General features: G+C 36.5%; 1 protein-coding gene across 1 annotated transcript in view; it reads left to right on the top strand.

The window, feature by feature from the left end:
- LOC102399298 (EGF-like and EMI domain-containing protein 1) overlaps positions 1 to 27,347 on the top strand; it is a 705,282-nt gene that overhangs the window by 427,403 nt on the left and 250,532 nt on the right. The window contains exon 6 of the mRNA XM_044945114.2: positions 23,768 to 23,890. Within this exon, the coding sequence (XP_044801049.2) occupies positions 23,768 to 23,890 (123 nt within the window). The remainder of the gene's footprint in view (positions 1 to 23,767; positions 23,891 to 27,347) is intronic.

The raw sequence follows: 27,347 nt of genomic DNA, 5'->3' as shown, positions 1-27,347 counted from the left end.
TATCAAGAGTCGAACACAACTGAGTGACTGAGCACACAGGAGGACTGCAATAAGAAGGTAGTAATTTTGGAATTGTTATTTAATGTCAGCATAACATTGATTTTAATATTTTTTCATATTTTGAAAATTTCTTGAAAAATAAATATATCTCTAGAAATGTAAGATATGCTATAATATAATGGCCTTTTTTCAATGTCTCTGGTTTCATTTAAAGTAGCCATTGTTTAATGTAAGTTTTTCCTATAAAAATCTAATTTTCCATTTACAGCCTCATGGATGGACCTTGAGAATGTTAAGCTTAGTGATATAAGTCAGGCAAAGAAAGAAAAATACTATAGGATATCACTTATAAGTGGAATTAAAAAATACTACAAACAAATTTATATACAAAACAGAAACAGACTCACAGACAGAGAACACAAACTTATGGTGACCAAATGGGGAAGAAGAAGAGAGGGGGACAAATTAAAAGTTTGAGATTAGCAAATACAAACTACTATACATAAACTAGAAAACCAACAGGGATTTACTAGATAGCACCGAGGATTATACCCAATATATTATAATAACCTATAATGGAATATAATCTGCAAAAAGAAGAATCACTGTTGTACACCTGAAAATAATATTGTAAATTAGAAGGCTTCCCATGTGGCGCTAGTGGTAACAGAATCTGCCTGCCAGTGCAGGAGATGCAAGAGATGTGGGTTTGATCCCTGAGTCAGGAAGCTCCCCTGGAGAAGAAATAGCAACCCACTGTAGCATTCTTGCCTGGGTAATCCCCTGGACAGAGGAGCCTGGCAGGCTATAGTCCGTGGGGTTGCAAAGAGTCCTGGAGCAGGAAATGGCAACCCACTCCAGTTTTCTTGCCTGGGAAATCCCATGGACAGAGGAGCCTAGCACGCTATAGTCCACGGAGTCGCAAAAGAGTTGGACAGGACTTAGCAACTAAATAACAACAACAAAATAAATCAACTATATTTCAATAAAAAAATCTAATTAATTGTTTCACAATTCTTCTTGCTATACAAATTTCTGATTAATCTTTTAAAGAAGTTTTTAGTAGAAATATGAAAGAAAAACAAAGCAATTGTGTATAGGACATGAGTGCATTTATATTGGGCTTCAAAATTTGCAAAGCATTTTTGTAGATGTTATCATAGTTATATTTGTCAACATTTTTATGAATTGTCATCATATTCTTTTTCAAATGAATAAGAGACAGCTCACAAATGTGAAATGAATTGCACAGTTTCTCACAGAAGAGTTAGAGCTTGGATTCAAACTTCGAGCCTCAGAGGCTGAATGAAGTTCAGTGCATATTGCCTTATAGCTGTGATTGTTTCTTCCTTTTTGTCTAGGGGTCACGTAAAGAGTGAGGTCATTGGACTATAAGGACTGATTCTCCTCTGTGGTAGTCTAACACATTTCCACATTCCTCCTTTCTTTCCACTGCCAGTAATGAATAGTAGAAGAAGGAGCTTGGCTGGGCCTTAGGAGACTCATGAAAGTCAAGACTTTTGTTTGAGGTTCTTGACTCTTAGTGTCTAAGAGTCGAACAAGGTGCTGAAGTCTTGAACTGGAGCCACAGATGCACTATTTTAAGGAAAGGCCTAGAATTAAAATCATATATACTAGTTATTATTGGCATTGTCAAAATTATTCAGAACACACACATTGTTAATATAATTCATTCATAATTCTGTAATCTCAAAATGAGATCATAAAGACCCAGTACATTGTTTAAATGCATTTCCCAATTATATCTGGGCATATATGAAGTTTCAAGAAATGTTGATTACTGTCATATCTTAACCTATACAGAATTACATTAAGTCTGGGACCTAAAGAGAAGTTGACTAATTTGCTGGAAAAGCTAATTGCAGTAAGGAGCTTAGGTCTTCACTCTAGCAAGTCTATTGATTTGAAAATGACTATGATATGTAAGATATGCCTGACTTTTTGGGTAATTTTCATAAAACAGTCCTGTAAGAACAAAAATATGCATGATAAGTTGGACCAAATACATTTGGTTTAGAGAAAGATGTGAGTAAAAATTGAAACACTTCTGATTCTGCCTCTTTACTTTGTTCTGTGGCCAACTCTGTTCAGCACTTGCTAGTTCTTGAAAGCAGTATAAGCAATCACTAAAACCCAACAACTATAGACTAAGTAGATCATGAGATTTTCAAAACAGAAGCATGTTTTAGGAGAATGGTCAAATATAAAAAACCCAGATTCACAAATTTGTTTAAATATAGAAATTAATAGCTTATTTGTGTATGTAATTTAACAGATCTTTTTGTGTGTTTGCAATTCTATTTTTTTCCTACAACCAGAAATGCAATACTGCTCTTGCAAACATCATATTTAATTCTTGAAGAGACTGCAGTATGTCATTACAGATGGATTGATAGCCTTGATGATATCATTGAACTTTTGTCATGCCTAACCTGGAAGACATGCTATATGTCAGAGAATTTTTGTCATTCATCTTGCTTTTGAAAGGCCAAATTTATTTGCAACCTTGAATGACATTGGACACATGAAACAGCCTGAAATCTATCATGCAGTGAGTATTTTATAAAACTGCAATTTTAAGTCCTTAAGTATTGACTTGGTTTTCAGAACCATCTTCAAATCCAATGACTTTCAAGTTTTTACTTATGAACACTGATTTTTCAGTGGGTAAAAATTTTATATTTTCATATATATTTTTTCTGAGTATTTGAGGTCACCAAATGTACACCTGCTTTCTTTTACTTTTTAAAGAAAGGTGAAAAAATAATACAGTTGGAAATGCATGTTTATATTTTTTTTATTTACTAATGTCAATTTGTAACTGACCAGTGAACAGATACTAGTAATGAAGCTTATCTTTTGGTGGATTATTTAGGCAATTAAAAAAAAAACACCTCAAATTTTATATAAATACAACAGGATTATACGAAAGTAGTGTTATAGGAAGAAGAGCAAAATTGTTTTTAAGATTTCTGTCTGTAGAGCAAGAAATATGATATATGTTACTATAAATTTATAATTCCATCCATATTAAGACTGAATTCATGTTCAATACAAATTAAACAAGAACAATCGAGTGCTTTCTATGAATCACACTTGACTTTTCAAGTATAAATAAATAATAATAGCTAATGTTTAGTTAATAATAAAAGCTACTATTTAAAGAGCTTATTTTAAGCTAGAAACTGTGTTATTTTAAATGTTTCATATCAGTTGATCCTCGAAATAGTCTTATCTTAATAAAATACCTTTCCTGCTTACTGCACAGATAACAAAATTAAGAACTATGAATAGAAAATGAAAGTGTTAGTCTCTCAGTCGTATGTGATTCTTTGAACCCTATGGACTGTAGCCCTCCAGGGTCTTCTGTCCATGGAATTCTCCAAGCAAGAACAATGGAGTGGGTTGCCATTTCCTTCTACAGGGGCTCTTTTCCTCACCCAGAAATTGAACCCAGGTCTATCGTATTGCTGGCAGATTCTTTACCATCTGAGCCATCAGAGCCCAAGAACTGTAAGGTTAGCCTCAAATATCTCATAAAGGAGTTTACTTTTGTTCTTATCGGTGCCCTTGCAGATCCAGACTTAAGCTTGATAATAAGAGCCATTGCTTTTGAAAGTGTGGCCTGCCCCAAGAACTCACCTGCTTGTTATATTTGCTTGTCCTTAAAGGGTTTCTTCTTTAGCCCTGGTAGGAGGTACTTGCTATAAACAGTGTGACACCCCCTGCTTTTATCAACTCTTCAGTACATAAACATGGTCTAGTTTTCAGGAGGATAGTGATCTCTTGTTTAACTTCCACAGAACATATTCTAAAATGCTATCTTTATCATTTGAACGTGAAGATTACTCCAGAAATCAGAAGCGTTCACATGCATTGTTGCCTTCTCAAGTAGGGACCGTCCAACTCATTGCTTGCGACAGCCTTGGCCACAGGAAATGGACTGAATAGAATGTCAACATTCTATATCATTGAGCACTTTAAGCTCATTACAAAGCAGCTTAACAAGCAAAATTATAAGGCTCATTCATCTACTTTTTAATAGCACACTACATATTCTAAAATTTGAGTAAAAACACTAAAAATGATATAATTGTACACCATGGCAGAGAGTATATAAAAAAGGAAGGGAAGGTGGTAGGAATCTTTTAGCCTTAACTTAAAAAAAAAAAAAAATATATATATATATAATATATATATATTGCATTTATTGTGATGTTTTTCTGAAAGTATGTTCATTGTAAAAAAGTTGGGAAACACTAAAGTGTACAGCAATAAAACAAAGCAAAAGCCATCTGCAATCACTTCAATCAAAGACAAGCACTTTAGCATATTTGAATATGTCCTTGCATTTTAAAAAATGTATTGACAGATAAGTAGATATGTGGGATGGCCATTATGTATGTATATGTAAATATACACACTCTTTGTGTGCCATAACATTTGCAGAGATAGATATTCTCCTGGAACATGATTGTTGTATAGTGGTCCTTGATTCATATGTGTCATAACATACTTACTACTGTTCAGATTCAATTTCTATTTTTCCTACTCTGGCACTGAAAAATAAGGAATCATTATGGACACTTTTGACTGTCTCCTTAAGATATATTCTGGAAGGAATTGCTGGTGGAAAAATATATGCATGCATATACAGATTTTTGTGGACCCTTGAATCTCAAAAACTATTTCTCAGTTTGTGCTCTGACTAGCAAAGAATGTATGGTGTGTTCCTTTATCACACCCTTATAATTTTACACATTAGCATTGATTTTAATCTTTGTAAATCTAATAAAGAAGGAATAGTATTAACTTTATTTTCATTTTAATTTGATTATTAATAGGGTTCAATAACATTTGACATTTATTAGACATGTGTATTTTTTTTTTCAGTTTATTTCATTGTACCATATTTCTGTTTGGAATAGTTCACCTTTTCCTTTTGATTTATACTAGCTTTTTAATATATTAATGATTTCTGCCCTTTTGCCTTTTATGTGTCAATGTTGTCTTCATTTCTTGTCTTTTAATTTTGGTCTCAGAATGATAGACTTTAAAGTTTATGTAGGGCTATCTATCAGCTTCTTTCTTTTATTTATTTTTTTTTACTACTGCTGTTATTTTAGTTCCAAAAAATAAAACATATTTGTAAAATATCATTAGCTGTTTTTTGTGCTACTAAAATTCTTCCTGAGCAGAAGGTATTTTAAGCCCCTTTAATGTTATTTTTATGTACTATTTTGACCAATTATTTTAAATACTAATTATTTTTACATACTAATTATTTTGTCTTTTATTTCTTTAACTCTTGCTCATGTGTAAACTCTATCTTATCAACCTGATTATGAGTTTTCTGAATGGTAAATTCAGTTTGACATTTGTAAATAGACATATGTGGAAAGGGATTCTTCCACATGCTATTTATTATTTTAAATTTCAGAATCAAGACTGGGTGTCTTTACTGACAGTTTTCTCTATATTATCTCCTAGAGATACATTTATTTACATTCTTTAAGAGTAAAAAGCCTTGTCTTCAACTCTCCCATGATCAGATATCACAATCTAGGAAAAGGATTTTCAAAATTTTTAGTAGCAAAAACAACCAATTTATTTAAACAGATTTTAAGTTGAGAGCTACCCAATATAAAAGCAGTACAAGCAAGTCAACCCACTTACTGATTTAGAGAAGTTATGCTACAGTGTTCCTTCTCCTTGTCCTCCTCTCCATTCCTATCCAGGCCTTCCCTGACAGAGGTATGTGAATCTTCAAGGATTTGAAGCCAGGTCTTAAGACCAGGAAGGGTCAAGTCAGATGCCTTTAGAGCCAGTTAAATAAAATAAATGAATGAGATTAAATGAGTGAGAAGGGATAAGTTGTGGGAAAGACTGTGATGAACTGGAAAACACATAGAAAGTATAAATGTGGTCCAAAAGCATAGATTATTTTTCAAAGCCCTCTTTGGGGTATGCAAACTAGCATTACTTTTCTTTTTAAAAATTCTACACTTATTTCAGGTAAAAATCTGGCAGAGGCAATTTGGACCATATTGATTCAGCTTTCAATTGGAGTATTTTGTCATAATATGCTGTTTTAGGTTAGGTCTTGGGCTTCCCTGGTGGCTCAGATGGTAAAGAATCTGCCTGCAATGCAGGAGACCCTGACTCGATCCCTGGTTTGGGAAGATCCCCTAGAGAAGGGAATGGCAACCCACTCCAGTATTCTTGCCTGAAGAATTCCATAGACAGAGGAGCCTGGTAGGCTTCAGTCCATGGGGTTGCAAAGAGTTGGAGGCGACTGAATGACTAACACTCACTTACAGGTTAGGCCTCATCTTTCAGTACAGGTCAATATTAGTCAAAAATTGTTGTAGAAAATGTTGCTCAGTTGTGTCTGACTCTTTGTAGCCCCATGGACTATACAGTCCATGGAATTCTCAAGACTAGCATATTGGAGTGGGTAGCCTTTCCCTTCTCTAGGGGATCTTCCCAACCCAGGGATCAAACCCATGTCTCCTGCCATGCAGTCAGATTCTTTACCAGCTAAGCCACAAGGGAAGCCCAAAAATACTGGAGTGGGTAGCCTATCCCTTCTCCAGGGATCTTCCTGACCCAGGAATCAAATTGGGGTCTCCTGCATTGCAGGTGGATTCATCACCAACTGAGTTATCAGGGAAGCCCAGAAAATGTTAACATTTTGGAAAAGCCTCTGTTGAAAATGTTCATTGTCTTATACAATGGTCCTTATGTTCAAACAGATTTCCATAAGAATTTAATGACAGCAAAAATCTATCCCTCCAAAAAAAAAGAAATTATTTCCCTTTGAATGGTCACCAAAAATTATATAATCTATTGTTTTATTCTGTTTTTTTAATATAAATTTATTTATTTTAATTGGAGGCTAATTACTTTACAATATTGTATTGGTTTTGCCATACATCTCACACCTATTTTTTTTAATTTTATTTTATTTTTAAACTTTACATAATTGTATTAGTTTTGCCAAATATCAAAATGAATCCACCACAGGTATACATGTGTTCCCCATCCTGAACCCTCATCCCTCCTCCCTCCCCATTCCATCCCTCTGGGTCGTCCCAGTGCACCAGCCCCAAGCATCCAGTATCGTGCATCGAACCTGGACTGGCAACTCGTTTCATACATGATATTTTACATGTTTCAATGCCATTCTCCCAAATCTTCCCACCTTCTCCCTCTCTCACAGAGTCCATAAGACTGTTCTATACATCAGTGTCTCTTTTGCTGTCTCGTACACAGGGTTATTGTTACCATCTTTCTAAATTCCATATATATGCGTTAGTATACTGTATTGGTGTTTTTCTTTCTGGCTTACTTCACTCTGTATAATAGGCTCCAGTTTCATCCCCCTCATTAGAACTGATTCAAATGTATTCTTTTTAATGGCTGAGTAATACTCCATTGTGTATATGTACCACAGCTTTCTTATCCATTCATCTGCTGATGGACATCTAGGTGGCTTCCATGTCCTGGCTATTATAAACAGTGCTGCGATGAACATTGCGGTACACGTGTCTCTTTCAGTTCTGGTTTCCTCAGTGTGTATGCCCAGCAGTGGGATTGCTGGATCATAAGGCAGGTCTATTTCCAGTTTTTTAAGGAATCTCCACACTGTTCTCCATAGTGGCTGTACTAGTTTGCATTCCCACTAACAGTGTAAGAGGGTTCCCTTTACTCCACACCCTCTCCAGCATTTATTACTTGTAGACTTTTGGATCGCAGCCATTCTGACTGGTGTGAAATGGTACCTCATAGTGGTTTTGATTTGCATTTCTCTGATAATGAGTGATGTTGAGCATCTTTTCATGTGTTTCTTAGCCATCTGTATGTCTTCTCTGGAGAAATGTCTATTTAGTTCTTTGGCCCATTTTTTGATTGGGTCATTTATTTTTCTGGAGTTGAGCTATAGGAGTTGCTTGTATATTCTCGAGATTAGTTGTTTGTCAGTTGCTTCATTTGCTATTATCTTCTCCCATTCTGAAGGCTGTCTTTTCACCTTGCTAATAGTTTCCTTTGATGTGCAGAAGCTTTTAAGGTTAATTAGGTCCCATTTGTTTATTTTTACTTTTATTTCCAATATTCTGGGAGGTCGGTCATAGAGAATCCTGCTGTGATGTATGTCGGAGAGTGTTTTGCCTATGTTCTCCTCTAGGAGTTTTATGGTTTCTGGTCTTACGTTTAGATCTTTAATCCATTTTGAGTTTATTTTTGTGTATGGTGTTAGAAAGTGTTCTAGTTTCATTCTTTTACAAGTGGTTGACCAGATTTCCCAGCACCACTTGTTAAAGAGATTGTCTTTAATCCATTGTATATTCTTGCCTCCTTTGTCAAAGATAAGGTGTCCATATGTGCGTGGATTTATCTCTGGGCTTTCTATTTTGTTCCATTGATCTATATTTCTGTCTTTGTGCCAGTACCATACTGTCTTGATAACTGTGGCTTTGTAGTAGAGCCTGAAGTCAGGTAGGTTGATTCTTCCAGTTCCATTCTTCTTTCTCAAGATCGCTTTGGCTATTCGAGGTTTTTTGTTTTTCCATACAAATTGTGAAATTATTTGTTCTAGCTCTGTGAAGAATGCTGTTGGTAGCTTGATAGGGATTGCATTGAATCTATAGATTGCTTTGGGTAGTATACTCATTTTCACTATATTGATTCTTCCAATCCATGAACATGATGTATTTCTCCATCTGTTACTGTCCTCTTTGACTTCTTTCACCAGTGTTTTATAGTTTTCTATATATAGGTCTTTAGTTTCTTTAGGTAGATATATTCCTAAGTATTTTATTCTTTCCGTTGCAATGGTGAATGGAATTGTTTCCTTAATTTCTCTTTCTGTTTTCTCATTATTAGTGTATAGGAATGCAAGGGATTTCTGTGTGTTGATTTTATATCCTGCAACTTTACTATAGTCATTGATTAGTTCTAGTAATTTTCTGGTGGAGTCTTTAGGGTTTTCTATGTAGAGGATCATGTCATCTGCAAACAGTGAGAGCTTTACTTCTTCTTTTCCAATTTGGATTCCTTTTATTTCTTTTTCTGCTCTGATTGCTGTGGCCAAAACTTCCAAAACTATGTTGAATAGTAATGGTGAAAGTGGGCACCCTTGTCTTGTTCCTGACTTTAGAGGAAATGCTTTCAATTTTTCACCATTGAGGATAATGTTTGCTGTGGGTTTGTCATATATAGCTTTGATTATGTTGAGGTATGTTCCTTCTATTCCTGCTTTCTGGAGAGTTTTGATCATAAATGGATGTTGAATTTTGTCAAAGGCTTTCTCTGCATCTATTGAGATAATCATATGGTTTTTATTTTTCAATTTGTTAATGTGGTGTATTACATTGATTGATTTGTGGATATTGAAGAATCCTTGCATCCCTGGGATAAAGCCCACTTGGTCATGGTGTATGATCTTTTTAATGTGTTGTTGGATTCTGATTGCTAGAATTTTGTTAAGGATTTTTGCATCTATGTTCATCAGTGATATTGGCCTGTAGTTTTCTTTTTTTGTGGGATCTTTGTCAGGTTTTGGTATTAGGGTGATGGTGGCCTCATAGAATGAGTTTGGAAGTTTACCTTCCTCTGCAATTTTCTGGAAGAGTTTGAGCAGGATAGGTGTTAGCTCTTCTCTAAATTTTTGGTAGAATTCAGCTGTGAAGCTGTCTGGACCTGGGCTTTTGTTTGCTGGAAGATTTTTGATTACAGTTTCAATTTCCGTGCTTGTGATGGGTCTGTTAAGATTTTCTATTTCTTCCTGGTCCAGTTTTGGAAAGTTGTACTTTTCTAAGAATTTCTCCATTTCTTCCACGTTGTCCATTTTATTGGCATATAATTGTTGATAGTAGTCTCTTATGATCCTTTGTATTTCTGTGTTGTCTGTTGTGATCTCTCCATTTTCATTTCTAATTTTATTGATTTGATTTTTCTCCCTTTGTTTCTTGATGAGTCTGGCTAATGGTTTGTCAATTTTATTTATCCTTTCAAAAAACCAGCTTTTGGTTTTGTTGATTTTTGCTATGATCTCTTTTATTTCTTTTGCATTTATTTCTGCTCTAAGTTTTAAGATTTCTTTCCTTCTACTAACCCTGGGGTTCTTCATTTCTTCCTTTTCTAGTTGCTTTAGGTGTAGAGTTAGGTTATTTATTTGACTTTTTTCTTGTTTCTTGAGGTGTGCCTGTATTGCTATGAACTTTCCCCTTAGGACTGCTTTTACTGTGTCCCACAGGTTTTGGGTTGTTGTGTTTTCATTTTCATTCGTTTCTATGCAAACTTTGATTTCTTTTTTGATTTCTTCTGTGATTTGTTGGTTATTCAGCAGTGTGTTGTTCAGCCTCCATATGTTGGAATTTTTAATAGTTTTTCTCTTGTAATTGAGATCTAATCTTATTGCATTGTGGTCAGAAAAGATGCTTGGAATGATTTCTATTTTTTTGAATTTACCAAGGCTAGCTTTATGGCCCAGGATGTGATCTATCCTGGAGAAGGTTCCATGTGCGCTTGAGAAGAAGGTGAAATTCATTGTTTTGGGATGAAATGTCCTATAGATATCAATTAGGTCTAACTGGTCTATTGTATCGTTTAAAGTTTGTGTTTCCTTGTTAATTTTCTGTTTAGTTGATCTATCCATAGGTGTGAGTGGGGTATTAAAGTCTCCCACTATTATTGTGTTATTGTTAATTTCTCCTTTCATACTTGTTAGCATTTGTCTTACATACTGCGGTGCTCCCGTGTTGGGTGCATATATATTTATAATTGTTATATCTTCTTCTTGGATTGATCCTTTGATCATTATGTAGTGACCATCTTTGTCTCTTTTCACAGCCTTTGTTTTAAAGTCTATTTTATCTGATATGAGTATTGCTACTCCTGCTTTCTTTTGGTCCCTATTTGCATGGAAAATCTTTTTCCAGCCCTTCACTTTCAGTCTGTATGTGTCCCCTGTTTTGAGGTGGGTCTCTTGTAGACAGCATACGTAAGGGTCTTGTTTTTGTATCCATTCAGCCAGTCTTTGTCTTTTGGTTGGGGCATTCAACCCATTTACGTTTAAGGTAATTACTGATAAGTATGATCCCGTTGCCATTTACTTTATTGTTTTGGGTTCGAATTTATACACCGTTTTTGTGTTTCCTGTCTAGAGAATATCCTTTAGTATTTGTTGGAGAGCTGGTTTGGTGGTGCAGAATTCTCTCAGCTTTTGCTTGTCTGAAAAGCTTTTGATTTCTCCTTCATACTTGAATGAGATCCTTGCTGGGTACAATAATCTGGGCTGTAGGTTCTTTTCTTTCATCATTTTAAGTATGTCTTGCCATTCCCTCCTGGCTTGAAGAGTTTCTATTGAAAGATCAGCTGTTATCCTTATCGGTATTCCCTTGTGTGTTATTTGTTGTTTTTCCCTTGGTGCTTTTAATATTTGTTCTTTGTGTTTGATCTTTGTTAATTTGATTAATATGTCACACCTATTTTTTAAAGTAATGATGGCACAAATAATATTACATCCAAAACTAAAATTTAAAAGATATAACTCTACTATTATTATGTCAAATTATTTAATTTTTCATCTTTCCAAACTTTCTTCATAAGAATATGTAGCTTTTATAGTTGTAACTAAAACAGAGAAACAATTTGTAACCTATTTCAATATAATAGTTCTCCATGTTGATTTATAGCCATCGCAATTATGACTTGTAATGACTGCACTGAAGTGATACATTTAATTTACTTATTTTCATATTGATGAACATTTCAGTTGTAATAAATGCTTTGTTTAACATATATATGAGTTTTGGTTTTCTTCTTAATGACCATAGCTTTTTTGAATAAGCACAATTTTAATGATTTTATCAGTTCATTATGATGTCTGTGTGATGTTAAGTATGGAAAGGTGCTGCTGGAAAGGTGCTAACAGAGTTGAATTCCATTGGAATATATTTTTGGACAAATTCTTAAATGTGAAATCACAGGACTCTTGATACTTGACCTATCCCAACATACCTCCTTTTTTTCTCAGCAAACTAAGTTTAGAGAATAATATGTAAACTTGTACCCAGATATTTCTGAGGAAATCAGCTTTCACTGTTCTTTCTCTCTATGATATTTTGCAAGGCTCTGGACCTATTTTTAGAGTCTTGTAATGCAGCCATGAAATTAAAAGACGCTTACTCCTTGGAAGGAAAGTTATGACCAACTTAGATAGCATATTCAAAAGCAGAGACATTACTTTGTCAACAAAGGTTCGTCTAGTCAAGGCTATGGTTTTTCCTGTGGTCATGTATGGATGTGAGAGTTGGACTGTGAAGAAGGCTGAGCGCCGAATAATTGATGCTTTTGAACTGTGGTGTTGGAGAAGACTCTAGAGAGTCCCTTGGACTGCAAGGAGATCCAACCAGTCCATTCTGAAGGAGATCAGCCCTGGGATTTCTTTGGAAGGAATAATGCTAAAGCTGAAACTCCAGTACTTTGGCCACCTCATGCAAAGAGTTGACTCATTGGAAAAGACTCTGATGCTGGGAGGGATTGGGGGCAGGAGGAGAAGGGGACGACAGAGAATGAGATGGCTGGATGGCATCACCGACTTGATGGACGTGAGTCTGAGTCAACTCCGGGAGTTGGTGATGGACAGGGAGACCTGGCATGCTGCGATTCATAGGGTCGCAAAGCGTTGGACACGACTGAGCGACTGAACTGAACTGATTCTTTGTTAATCATGAATTCCTGGCTGACTGACTGATTCATGTTGTAAGAAAAATAAACAAGCACATAATGCCTCCGTTAATGGAATTTTCTTTGGTTTGATGCAAGGAAAAGTAAGGGGGATCAAGAAATAGTGTAAACAGGTATTCTTTTACTGGCTACAATGGTCTATATGGTAGCAGGCCAGTTCTTTAGCTGAGAACAAATAGAAAAGTGGTATGTAATATAAAAAAAAAATCACTCATCTGAAGACATTGGAGAATATCATGGCAGCCAGGAATATCAGTGAGACAAGGTTTCCCCTTGAGGGACTGATTCATTAGTGACATAGTAGAAAATTCCTAAAGATGAGAAGAAAATTGCTGCTAGTAGGAAGAAAAGGCAGAAAGAAGAGTCATCAGCCTCTCTAGGTTGGGAAGATGTAAATTCAAATTCAGACCTATCATGGAATCCAAAGTTTGAGAGCTCAAAATTCTGGAGATAAGGTATCCCAGAGTTGAGTAAGACTGTGAAACCACAGCAAAGAAGTAATCAGGAAAAAAGAAATCATACTATACAACTTATTAATTGAAAATTGGAGATAAAGTATTAAAAATTGTTAAAAGAATGTTAAAAAATATAGGACTAGCAGATATAGGGAAAAGTCACTATGTCCAGGACTGAAGGAGAATGCCCAAGAAAGGAACTTAGAAACAGTCTCCTGGTTTTCACACCAGGTTGAAATTTACATCTAATTGGAGAGGTTTAGTTGTTGCCCAATGGGTGGTATGAAAGTTTGGTGAGGTGCTGCTGGCCAGGGATGGTGGGCAGAAACTTGCCCACTGGGGTGGCAGTGAGATTCAATGGAAAGCTGATGGAGCACTGGTGAGACTTGCTGAAGGGTATGGACCACTGGAAAAATAGCTGCTTGCTGACAGGTCAGCTTCCCAACGAGAGGGAAGTATCCTGCTGACAGCTGCAGTGTACTTGCCTTTGAAACAGAAAACATTGGAGTCAAACTAATGTCTCTTCCTTTACAGCATTCCTACAGTACCCTTCACTAAGGCTTATCATTGTACAACCTGGTAAAGAAAAACTATTTACAGGATCCAGCTTCAATATTATAAAGCAAGTCAAAAAAGAGTGGATTTGTAAAAATGAGCAAATTGTTGATGAAATGAAAAATTTCACTTAAGAAATAGAATTTACAAAATAATCGACTATATATTTTAAAAATGAAAAATATAATAACTTTAATGGAAAATGCAGTAGGTGGAACTAAAGGTATATTATGAACAGTTGTTTATAGAGTTAATGACTAAATGACAGGTCAGTAGACCATATCTGCTGCTGCTGCTGCTGCTAAGTCACGTCAGTCGTGTTCCACTCTGTGCGACCCCAGCACAGGACGAGGATTCCTCGTCCCTGGGATTCTCCAGGCAGGAACACTGGAGTGGGTTGCCATTTCCTTCTCCAATGCATGAAAGTGAGAAGTGAAAGTGAAGTCGCTCAGTTGGGTCCGACTCTAGTGACCCCATGGACCGCAGCCAACCAGGCTCCTCTGTCCATGGGATTTTCTAGGCAAGAGTACTGGAGTGGGGTGCCGTTGCCTTCTCCGAGACCATATCTAGATGGAAGCAAATAAAGAAAAAAAAACAGTAGAACAAAACACAAAAGATCATAAGAAAAGTGACATAAAAATCAAAAGTCTCACAATTAAGTGTTATGCAGTGCTAAAAAGAAGAGATAAAATGGGCAAAATTGTGAGAACAATTTCTGTAAAACTTAAAGACATCAAACCATAGAATTATGATGTACCTTAAATTCCAAGGAGGAAAGTTATAAAAAAAAAAAAAAAAGAACCACCACACATTAAAGCATATCATAGTAAAACATCAGAAACAGAACAAAAAGAAAATCTTAAAAGTAGGCAGAGAAAAACAGTCACATTACATGCAAAAGGAAATTTAAATGATAATGAAATGTCACTTTCAAAATGCTTAAAGACAATGGCTGTCAATCTATGATTCTATTCCACTGAAGATACTTTTCAAAAATTATAGTGTGATAAATGGGAGGAATAGGCAAATCTGTACAGAAGAGTTTCAAATAACTTACATATATACCTCACCCTGAAGGAGGACCTCAGAAGGATATCTGCACTCCTTAAATGTCGGCTGTGCTTAATGACCTCATTCCAACAAATACTGGTGCAGAAAGGAAGAAGAGACCAAACTTAGAGTGGAGAAATCTGACAGACACTGTCAGCCTGGGTATCAAGGCTGACATCAACAGGGCTAAGTCAGGTGTTGATAGTGTGTACTCTTGATACGATCATGAAAATGGCACTTCACCGCTGTGGTCTTCCTCCTCAAAACACACCATCCCAGTCAAACAATAAGAAAAACATCATAAAAACCCAAATTGAGAGACATTCTGTAAGATACTCCTCAGAACTGTCAAGGTCATCAAAGGCAAGGAAAAGCTGAGAAACTGTTAAAGCCAACAAGAACCTAAGGGAACACGACAATTACATGTAATATGTTACCCTGGAAGGGATCCTGGGACTGAAAAAGGAAGTTAGGTTAAAAACTAAGAAAGACTAAATGAAGTATGGATTTTATTTAATAATGTACCAATATTGGCTCATTAATTAAAACAAGTGTACCATCCTAATGTAGATATGTATACTAATGGAATATGAAATAAATGGGGTATATGGGAACTCTCTATCTTTGCAATTTTTATGTAAATCTGAAAATGTTCTAAATTTTTTAAGTTTATTTAAAAATTAAGTGAAAAAATGTCATTTCCTAACAAAATCTGGAAAAATAGCATTGCCAGCAAATCCATAGGAAGAGAAACACTAAAAGCAGTTTTCAGACAGTGGGAAAATTATTCCAAAAAGAAGCATAGAAGTAAAAGAAGCAATGATAAATATCAGAAAAGGCAAATATGTGGATAAAGCTAAATTACTATTGACTATGTAAAATAGAAAGGATAAATCCTTATGCCTTCTAAATATCTGAAATTCAAAAACATAATAAAAATAATATAAAAAGCAGAAAAAGCATAAAGATGTTAAAGTTTCTAGGATTGTCAGGGAAGTGATTAAAATACTAATTTATATTAGACTTTAATAATAGATATTGTAATATCTACAGTAACCACTAAAAGGATAATTAAGTAATATTTAACTGACAACCTAATAAAGAGTGCATATAAAACATTAAAAATAATAAGTTTAAAAGGATATAGAGAGCAAAAGTAATGTAAAATATATGAAAATTTAGAAAAATAAGAAAATAAATGGTAAATTTAATCCAAATATGTGCGTAATTACATTAAAAGTCAATGATATAGTACTATAGTTTAAAGATATTAGTTATTTAAAATAACACATACAAAGATACATGAATATAATTTCTCAATTTAGCAAATACACAAAAAATTTAAAGTAAAGTTTAGAAAATAAAATGTTTTTGGACAAGGCCAAATATCTGGGACCTTTTGGTGTGAACCAGATGTCTTATGGACAAGATGTCTAATGGAGTTTTTGTACAAGACCAAATATCAAGAATTTTTTGGCATGGACAAAGTGTCTTAGGCATGTCTTAGACAGGACCATATTTTCTAATACCTATATTTTAATTAAAAAAATGTAGCTGGAGCTAAAGAGGAACATTTTACAATAGCAAAGATTTAATCTGTTGGAAGATGTGGAAGTTCTAAACTTGTTTGCCACTCACAATAGGGCTTCAAAATAAATAAACCAAAAATTGCCATTATAAAACACAAATGTAAAATCAGAGAGAATTTACTATGCCTCTCACTAACTGATATATTGACAAACATTAAAAGTTCATAAGGATACAAAGATATGAGAAGCGTGATTAATAAACTTGACCTCATTATACATTTTTCCTAAATGTATAAGTGTCATACATATTTGAAATATCTGAATCTGCCTGCAATGTGGGAGACCTGGGTTCGATCCCTGGTTTGGGAAGACCCCCTGGAGAAGGGAATGGCAACCCACTCTAGTATTCTTGCCTGGAAAATTCCATAAACAGAGGAGCCCAGTGAGGTATAGTCTACGGGGTCACAAAGAGTCAGACATGACTGAGCAGCTAACATACACACATAATTATATGTTCATATATACATACAGAAAGCATAGCACCTGGCAACTGTAAGATATACTTTACTTTCAAGTAAATACAGATTTTTTTTAAAACCAAAATTGACCATATTCTGGAATATAAATCTTCATGAAGAACATATTCTCTGTACACAGGAGAATTAATCCATCATTTCATAATAACAAGATGATTCAAAGTTGCTCGAATGTTTGAAAACCCCCCAAATATACCTAAAATGACCCAAACAAAAAATGTTGATTTAGATTAGGAAGTATTTTGAGTTGAATGATAATTAAGTCATAACATAGCAAAGCCTGTGGGATGCAGATAGTCCTTATTTTTAGGAAAATGTATAGCCTTAAATGAATATCAGGGTGATACACTCTCTCCAAGAAGGCTACCACCAATTTCTTGCTTCCCTGGACACACCTACAAAGCCCATATTGTGAGAAGAAATTCTTCCATCTCCTGGAATCTCAGCTCACCTGTGCCTGCATTATCCAATAAATGTCTAAGAAGGGACACTATGTGACTTTCAAAGCTAGGTCATTAGAAGCCTTACAGCCTCTGTTTGGATCTCTTAGACTTGTCTCTCTGGGTAATGATAACCACCATGTATTGGTAAAATGTCTTTATCTTGAGACCCCCAGGCAATGAGAAATTCAAAGTTAGGCATATGGAAATAAAGAGAGATGCCCGAGCAGTCTCTCATATGTTCCAATTGTGTGCATGCTCAGTTGCTTCAGATGTGTCCAACTCTTTGCGATTCTGTGGACTGTAGACTGCCAGGCTCCTCTGTCCATGGGATTCTCCAGGAAAGAGTAATGAAATGGGTTGCCATGCTCTCCTCCAAGGGATCCTCCCGACCCAGGGATCAAACCAGCATCTCCTGCATTGCAGGGAGTTCTTTACCACTAGAGCCACTGGGAAGCCCATGTTCCTCTCAGCCCAAATCCCAATATCTGAATGAATAAACATGTGTGCAAATCTAACCCAAGCTGTCACCTGATGGCTAGCATATGTGAAAACCCAAATAAGGACCACCCAGGTGACTCTCCAATCCCCAGAAATGTGAAAGATAATAGTAAATTGCCTCTACAAGTCACTTAGTTTAAAGATGGTTTGTTTTATACTTATAGGTAATCAGAAATATTTTTAAAGAAGAAAAGCCAAAACTCAGTTAACTAAATTTCAAAATCAAGAACTTAGAAGCAGAGCACTGAAAGAAATCAATACAGCCAAAAGTTTGTCCTTGGAAAATATGAAGATATTGGGTTGGCCAAATTATTTGTTCAGGTTTTTCCAACTAGATAAATAGATGGACAAAAATCTGATGAAAAGAGAAGATGCACATTATTTATTTCAAGAATGGGAAAAGAACCTTGCTACAAATTGAACAGGCATTAAAAAGATGAGAATATTATGAATAAATTAACAGTAATAAATTTGAACATTTATATGAAATGGACAAATTCCTTCAAACATAATTTGTATAACATGTTTAAATGAAAATATGAATATTCTTATTCTTATTTATTTGAAAAGTGGAATCAATAATTAAAAGTCAATGCACACATACACAAACACAATCCCAGGCCCAGACAGTATTATAACTGAATTCTTCCAAACATGTAAGTAAGAAGAAACCTTAAACAAAATTTTTTCAGATAATAGAAAAAAGTGGAAAAATGGCCTCTTTGTGATACAAATACTTAAGAACTAAAGTAGACAGGAACTTTCCTAATCTGATAAAAGTAATCTATTAAAAAAAAAAAACACCCTACAGTACACAGTATTCCTTACAGTGAAATGTTAAAATGTATCTTTATAATTTCAGACGCCAGACAAGGATAAACACTGCTACAATTTCTCTAGCATCCTATGTGATCCACTAGTTAAAGAACCAGTATTTTAAGAATTGATTGAACAAATGGACAAAATATTTGAATAAGCACTTAAACAAGATTTTATCCAAATGGCCAATAACATGAAAAAGGTACTTAACCTAATTAATCACCTGGAAAATGCAAATTAAAATCACAATGTGATGCTGCTGTATACTCTCCAGAAGAGCTAAAATGAAAAACAAAACAAAATAGAATATCCCAAGCACTACAAAGGACGAGTAGCATCTGGTCTCTAACACACCACTGATGGGAGTGTAAATTAGAATCGCCTCTTTAGAAGACTATTTGGCTGTACTACTAAAGTAGAATCTAACATAGCTTTTGACACAGCAATTCCAATCCTAGATATATTACCCAACAGAAATGTATATGTAGGTCTATCAAAGGCATGTGTGAGGATGTTCATCGAGACACTCTTTACAATAACCAAAAATAAGAAAATAGGTAAATTCCCATTAACTATGAAATGAGTAAATAAAAAATATGGTATATTCATATATGTGAATGATATACAGGAATAAAAATGAACAGACTACAGGTACAGTTTCATAATCTCAAACAGAATACTGGACAAAAGAAGACAGACACAAAAATATACACAGTATGATCAGTTATGTAGAACTCAGAAAGACAAAACTAACCTATAGTGTTAAAGATTTGGATGGTTGTTACCTTCGGCTAGGCAGAACACTCTGGGTGTTAGTAATGGTCTGTTTCTTGGGGTTGCATTGCTATATTTTATGTTTGAAAACTTATCAAACTGTTGCAGGAAGGGGGACCCCTTCCAGGGCCCGAAAGTGGTCTCTTATCTTATACTCAGAAATGAATTGTCTGAGGAGACACATGTGCTGACAAAGCAAGAGATTTTATTGGAAAAGGGCACCAGGGTGGAGAGCAGTAGGGTAAGGGAATCCAGGAGAACTGCTCTGCCATGTGGCTTGCAGTTTGGGTTTTATGGTGATGGGATTAGTTTCCCGGTTGTCTTTAGCCAATCATTCTGACTCAGAGTCCTTCCTGGTGGTGCACACATCACTCAGCCAAGATGGATACCAGCAAGAAGGATTCTGGGAGGTGGTCGGACATGTGGTGTCTCCTTTTGACCTTTCCTGAACTCTTCCAGTTGGTGGTGGCTTATTAGTTCCATGTTCCTTACCAGGACCTCCTGTTGTAAAACAACTCATGCAAATGGTTAGTAGGGGCCTGGCCAGGGTGGGCAGTTTCAGTCAGTGTGCTTCCCCTAACAAAACTTAAGACATGTTTACTTTTGTATGTGTATGGCACACTTCACTGAAAATTTACCTGCTGCTGCTGCTGCTGCTAAGTCGCTTCAGTCATGTCCGACTCTGTGCGACCCCATAGACAGCAGCCCACCAGGCTCCCCTGTCCCTGCGATTCTCCAAGCAAGAACACTGGAGGGGGTTGCCATTTCCTTCTCCAATGCATGAAAGTGAAAAGTGAAAATGAAGTCGCTCTTAGCGACCCCATGGACTGCAGCCTACCAGGCTCCTTTGTCCATGGGATTTTCCAGGCAAGAGTACTGGAGTGGGGTGCCATTGCCTTCTCCAAAAATTTACCTAAAAACTAATAAAATTTATTTCTACAGCTGCAGAGCCAGGCCTCAGGCAAAATCAGTTTTATCCAGTTGAGGTGCACCAAACCCTGCCGGGGTCCAGCCCCAGCTGATCCAGGGTATTCGAAGGAGAGAAGGCATAGGCGAGGGTCAGGAAACAACTGCTTAATTACACTTTAATTAAGGATACAAAGAGTAATAGAATGAGGTTAGCTCAGTGAGGAAATTCAGTGGAGAAAAGCGGCTGAAATAAGGATAGCTCAGTAGGAAAATTCAGTGGAGAAAAGAGGCTGAGTAGCTTGGTTTACGCGGGAGACCAATAAAACTTCAAGACAAGAAGTTTGCACCACTTACGTAGGCCGCAGGCGTCCTTCCATTCTCCCGAAGGAGAGGAGACACTGAGGCCTCCCCGGTCGGATCTTAGAAGCCCAGGCATAATTAGCAAGCATGGTGGGTTCCGCGCTCCAGATGGAGACTCAGCTAGAATTTGGGAAAGAGAGTGACATGGGGAGACCAAGTTTCAGTGAACAAGGCCCGCAGTTTATTTTCCAAAGTAGTTTTTATACCTTAAGTTATGCATAGAGGATAATGGGGGAAGGGGTAGAGTCATGCAGCAAGCCAGGCTTTCTTCCTGCAAACTTATCATATGCAAAAGTTCAGGTGATTGACATCATCTTCTGGCCCGGAGGCCTGTTAACATTTTAAGAAACTTATTTTTCTCTAAAGGTGATTATTCCAAAGTCAGGCACCAGCCTCCAAAAAAGCATTGGACAAAGCTGCATTTTACATTTCTATACACCCATTATATCAATCAATACACTGCCAAGGACACAGTAGGTAAGGAGTATGGAGACTTAGCAGCAAACATTGGCCCAACAAGTGAAAAACCCTTCACCAATACAATTTCTAATCAATCTCTTAACTACTCAAAGGAATCTGTGTTTAGGCAGTTTAGAACATCTCCTGCCTCTCACAGTTGGGAGGCTCTGAACAATCACATGTGGCCGGAAAAACCCATTCAGGCAGGCTAGAGGATTTCCAAAGGAGTTTGTAGGTTGAAACACTGTCACATCCAAGAATTATTAACTGGAGCTGTAAGCTAACTCTTTTTTCAGAGAGAGGTAGTGGGAGACAGCCCCCCGTAAAGTCAGAGGTGTAGGTGAAAGCACAAAGCAGAAAGTAGGCAGACTCTGGTTTTGGGGGTAGATGCTCGAGAATTTCCAGGGGGACTCCTGAGGCTCGATTCCGCCTTTGCGTATGCCGAGCCTCCTTCCTCATGACCTTTGTCATGGGCGGAGTGCCTCACGCTGGCTCCCGGCAGTGATAGAATTCCAGTTGAGCTATTACAGATCCTCACTCAATATGCAATATGCCGGCTCCCGGCAAAACCCCACTCTGCATCATTTTTTTTTTTTGGTTATCAGTGCTCTGCAGTCTTGATTCTACCATTATGGAGACTCATCTCCCCTTTGGCAATGCTTCTACATTGTCAGCTTCTTCGGCTGGTCCTGACTTAGCATTGCCCACCCCCGTCTCTCTCTTCTTCACTCTCCCATCTTTACTTGCTACCCCCCACTTCCTTTCTGCCCTCTCCACCATCTCTCTCTTCCAGCCACAATTACCTCATAAAACAAATACCATTGTCAGTAAGTCAGCGTACAGAAGTGGCTACTTTGAGCAGAACAGGTCACTCACTATCAAACCTACAGATAATTTGGAATGCTTAGCAACTGGAAGCTGGTTGGGTGTACATAAAATCAAGCCCTATCTGTAAGGGTGCTTTCTGAACACAAGTTAAGAAGTGGGCGGTGGACATATCCAGCACATGGACACAACCACATCACACTTCTGTTTAGTCTTCCACCCCAGCTGGATTTGAACCATTGGAAATCATGAAATTACCCTTTTACCTTCCCCTACACTGTCTAGTGCAATGCCAAAGATATAGTAGTAGTGTTATTTGCTCAATTGTGTCCAACTCTTTGCGACCCCATGGACTGTAGCCCGCCAGTCTCCTCTGTCCATGGGATTTTCCAGGCAAGAATACTGGAGTGGATTGCCATTCCCTTCTCCAGAGGATCTTCCTGACCCAGGAATCAAACCATGGTCTCCTGCATTGCAGGAGAACTCTTAACCCTTTGAGCTACAGGGAAGACCTAAAGATATAGTGGTTCAGTTCAATTCAATTCAATTCAGTTCAGTTCAGTCGCTCAGTCGTGTCTGACTCTTTGCGACCCCATGATCTGCAGCACTCCAGGTCTCCCTGTCCATCACCAACTCCCAGAGCCTACCCAAACCCATGTCCATTGAGTCGGTGATGCTATCCAACCATCTCATCCTCTGTCGTCCCCTTCTCCTCCTGCCCTCAATCTTTCCCAGCATCGGGGTCTTTTCTAATGTATCAGCTCTTGGCATCAGGTGGCCAAAGTATTGGAGTTTCAGCTTCATCAGTCCTTCCAATGAACACTCAGGACTGATCTCCTTTAGGGTGGACTGGTTGGATCTCCTTGCAGTCCAAGGGACTCTCGAGAGTCTTCTCCAACACCACAGTTCAAAAGCGTCAATTGTTCTGCGCTCAGCTTTCTTTAGAGTCCAACTCTCACATCCATACATGACTACTGGGAAAACCCTAGCCTTGACTAAACGGACCTTTGCTGGCAAAGTAATGTCTCTGCTTTTTAATATGCTGTCTAGGTTGGTCATAACTTCCAAGGAGTAAGCGTCTTTTATTTTCATGGCTGCAATCACCATCTGTAATGATTTTGGAGCTCCCCAAAATAGAGTCAGCCACTGTTTCCACTGCTTCCCCATCTATTTGCCATGAAGTGATGGGACCAGATGCCATGATCTTCATTTTCTGAATGTTGAGCTTTAAGCCAACTTTTTCACTTTCATCAAGAGGCTCTTTAGTTCTTCTTCACTTTCTGCCATAAAGGTAGTGTCATCTGCATATCTGAGGTTATTGATATTTCTCCCGGTAATCTTGATTCCAGCTTGTATTTCAATAATTATTTATCTGAGAAGCCTGCAGCCAAACATTTAATGGATAAATAAGTGACCTTGTGTTCTAACTTGCTAGTTCCTCTTCTCAATCTCATCCTGAAATGATGACTTGGATGTGAAATTTCTTGATCTGCACCATAAGCCTCCAAATTCCCTAAACTTAGAAAAGCCCTTAGGACACTGTTCAAAAATATATCAAATACCAAAGATTATGACCTGTCTTTTTCTTTACACCAAAACTGGAGTGTGTTAGCTAAAACTGGAGTGTGTTAATTAAAGTAAGGTATTATAATTTCATCTCATTTCATCTGAGGTCAAATGGTGATGTCATACTGTGATGGTATACTTTTAGGAGAGCCATTGAAGTCTTTTTGTGTGTCTAGCTATAGGAAGCTAATTTCTGTTTATATATTCAATTGCAGATATAAACGAATGTAGCTCTGACAATGGTGGCTGTCAGGACCAATGCTGTAATACAATTGGCAGTTATTACTGCAAGTGTCAAGCTGGCCAGAAGCTGGAGGAAGATGGCAGAGGATGTAGAGGTAACAGTTGGGACTGTCTGCTTCCTGATAAGAGAGAACATCTATGTAATGCAAAAGAGGGGGATGTCTTTGATCCAGAGCCAGTTGAAATGCCTGTGCTGAATGTTGTCAAGAGCACAGATCTTCCTCTCATGTCTAGATTACAAAATTGTAACCCTAAGAACACTTCAAGTAGCTTATTATAAGAAACATATGATTATACACTGGTTTGGCTGTGTCATGTTCTGATTATGGAATTTCAATCGTTCATTTAAATCCCTGGGTAAAGTACATATTTGTGAAAGCATTTTGTTTAATTCTAAAGTGAAAGTGGTGCTTATCGTAAAATACTCGTGTCTTGTTACAATAGAAATAAAGAGATGCAAAAGCAACCACAGGAACAGTATTTTTGATATAGAATTAGCTTTTTCCCCACAAACTTCCATTTTCTGACTCCTTTTAAAATTAATTCCCTCCTTCCTTTATTTATTAATTCATCATTTTGTTCATTTGACAGTCATTGAGTTGCTGCTCTTTATCAGGCATTATTCCATGCTCTAGGGATATAAAAATTAATGAGAAATAAATTCTGCCCTGAAGGAGCTCACTGATTAGAGGCAAAGATTGAAACATAAGCCAAAAACTTTACAGAATAGTGTTTTAAGACATTATAGAATGAGGTTAAGTGCATTGAATTCGAAGAGACCTGGATTTTAGTCTCAACTCTGTCACTTACAATTTCTGTAATCTTGGGCATGTTATTTAATCTTGCTAAGACTCTTTCGTCCTCTGTAAAATTTAGGATAATGGTAGCTCCAAAAACCACAAAAATTGCTGTGGAAATTAAATAAGATAATGCATCTAAAGCACTTAGCATAGTGAGTGGCTATAGTAGGTATTCAAATGATAACTATGGATTGTACTCTAATTTATGACCACATTGTTTCCCTGATTGGGAAAGTAATTGGGACCAGAGACCCCTTCCTTGTCTTCTAAAAGAGAAGAGATACCCAAAATATAATAATCTCTTGTACCACGCTTTTTAACTGTCCTTTCTGACTTTTTCCCTATCTATTTTTACCATTTAAATGCTTGAGCATTTAATGGATTCAGCCTTTTTCTTTAGATCACATAGGAATGCATTCATTTGGTTTCCCCATTGACCTTACAAAATCAAACTCAATTTTTCCTCTGACAATGTCAATGCCTAATGGGACGTGTATGAGTAAGTTAATGGGAGAAAACAAGAGAAACAAACGTCATCCCACTGAAGGTGTCTGGGACTGGGGCTGTGGGTTTGTTGGGACTGCCAAGACAACACAAGTTGTGGATGTGAGTAGGTTGGAGAATTTCTCAGATTCTCAGGAGGCAGTGCAGGTCATTCTCTTCTGGACCATCTCTGGCACATAGCAACAGGATGGGCTGCAAGTTAGACAACCATATGTTTGAGGGTGACTACATCTGGAACTTTCTGAGACAAGTTTCATTCCAGGCATGGGCCTCTGTCTGTAAGGGTGTGCATGTATAAAGGCAAGTCCTAAATTCAACCAGGTCCTTTTTCATTCAAGTGAGATCATCTTTATTTCTGATGAGACTGAAATGTTTTCAGTATGGATTCAATATCAGAGAACCAGAGGGATCACCACCTCATGGTGCCCAAATGATAGGTAGGCTACTGCCCACTGAAGTTAGCATGATCTGCCTGATGAGAATATTATTTTCACAACCCTCTCCACTGCCTAACAAGCAGTGAACTCTTTGTTTCTTTTTGGCTGAGTACTATTATTATCAACATAATCATTATTATGATACATTTGAAATGCCAGTAGAGCAATTAGCTGTGTTACGTTTGACAATTATTGTTGTTATTTTTATACCAACTATTAGTCTGGTAAGGCATGTTAAACTTTATATCAACTGATTTATTTATATGCAATTATCTCATATTTTAATTGAAATTAGTCACTCTTCATATAAATAACATATTTAGAGAAGTGATTTCCATGCTTTCATATAACTGATGTTCATTTCTGCACAATATATAAGAGTAACTTGGGTTATTTGTGAGAATTAAGAGCTTGACACTGAATTAACATTGACTTCCTATTTACTGAGATGTAGAACTGGGATTGATGGTGTGGGATGGAGCAACTCACCAATAAAGAACTACCTCTCTCAGTCCCCTACTTCCTAGCATTTTTTCTTATTCATTTCTTTGAATGACCATTTGATAGATATAGTGATGTTAATGATTCATTTTGGTGGATTGTTGAACATGCAAAGATCTCAGATCATAATTTAATAAAAATAATTGAGGTTGTTTTGAAATTAAATCTATCCTAAAGCCATTGCAAATGGGCATTTCAATTCATGTGAGGGCACTAGTGAGTCATTCATATGTATTTACTTGATGCTAACAGTAAAGGTTCCTTGGTTTCAAAGGCTATTGTGTTGAATGCTGAAGATATAGAATTAAACAATTATTTAAAGAGACTTTTTCTTTGCATTTATATAAATTTTATGTAACTACTTGAATTGCTTTTTAAAATACAGATCAGATTTAGCAAAACTAATACAGTGTTTCAGGTTTAAAAATAAAATAAATTAAAAAAAAAAAATAAAATACATCTAGAGTCTTTTTAAAATACAGATCAGATTTAGCAAAACTAATACAGTGTTTCAGGTTTAAAAATAAAATAAAATTAAAAAAAATAAAATAAAATACATCTAGAGTCTACCCTTTCAATGGAATGGAAGCATTTATAAATGGCTAATCTTATTCCTTAACCTTTTTTCTAAAGAGCTATAAACTTGTGGAAAAGGCTTCTGATTAGCTCAGGTACATGAGTATTCCCTTCTTTTTTTTTTTTTTTTTTTGAGTATTCCCTTCTTTCAAGCATAGCAATGAACCTAAAACACGGTTTCTAACTTACTCTGCAGATAGATTATTATAATGTGTAAATTAAATGTACAAATAACTGCATGCCACTGAACACAGAATATATATATATAATTTTTATATATATGAAGGACATAATTTTTTCTTCTTTAATTTGTTAATATTGGGTAAAATATTTAAGGCTTTTCAAAAATGCGACCATCTTTGCATTTCAGGAAAAAAATAGAACTGGATTTTGTCACTTTATTTGCCATTAAATCCAATTTGCTATAATTTTATCATATTTACATCTATAATCATGAGTGAAATAGGCCAGTAGGTTGTGTTTCTCATTTGCTTTTTACGGCAGTGGTTCTCAAATGGAGGAATTTTGTCCCCCAGGGACATTTGGCAATGCCTGAAGACATTGATTTTCACAACTGAGGGGAGGGAGTACCATTGGCATCTATTGGGTCGAGGCCAGGATACTGCTAAACGTCTTTTGTTACTCTGATTGTACCTATGCTGGACCTTATTCTATCTCACATGCTGCTTTCATATGTTCTATTTTCTTTTCTCTCTTTACTACATATGCTCAGT

The sequence above is a fragment of the Bubalus bubalis genome, chromosome 1, assembly GCF_019923935.1.
Source record: "Bubalus bubalis isolate 160015118507 breed Murrah chromosome 1, NDDB_SH_1, whole genome shotgun sequence".
Taxonomy (NCBI): Eukaryota; Metazoa; Chordata; class Mammalia; order Artiodactyla; family Bovidae; genus Bubalus; species Bubalus bubalis.
This window is presented reverse-complemented; position numbering and strand designations above follow the sequence as displayed.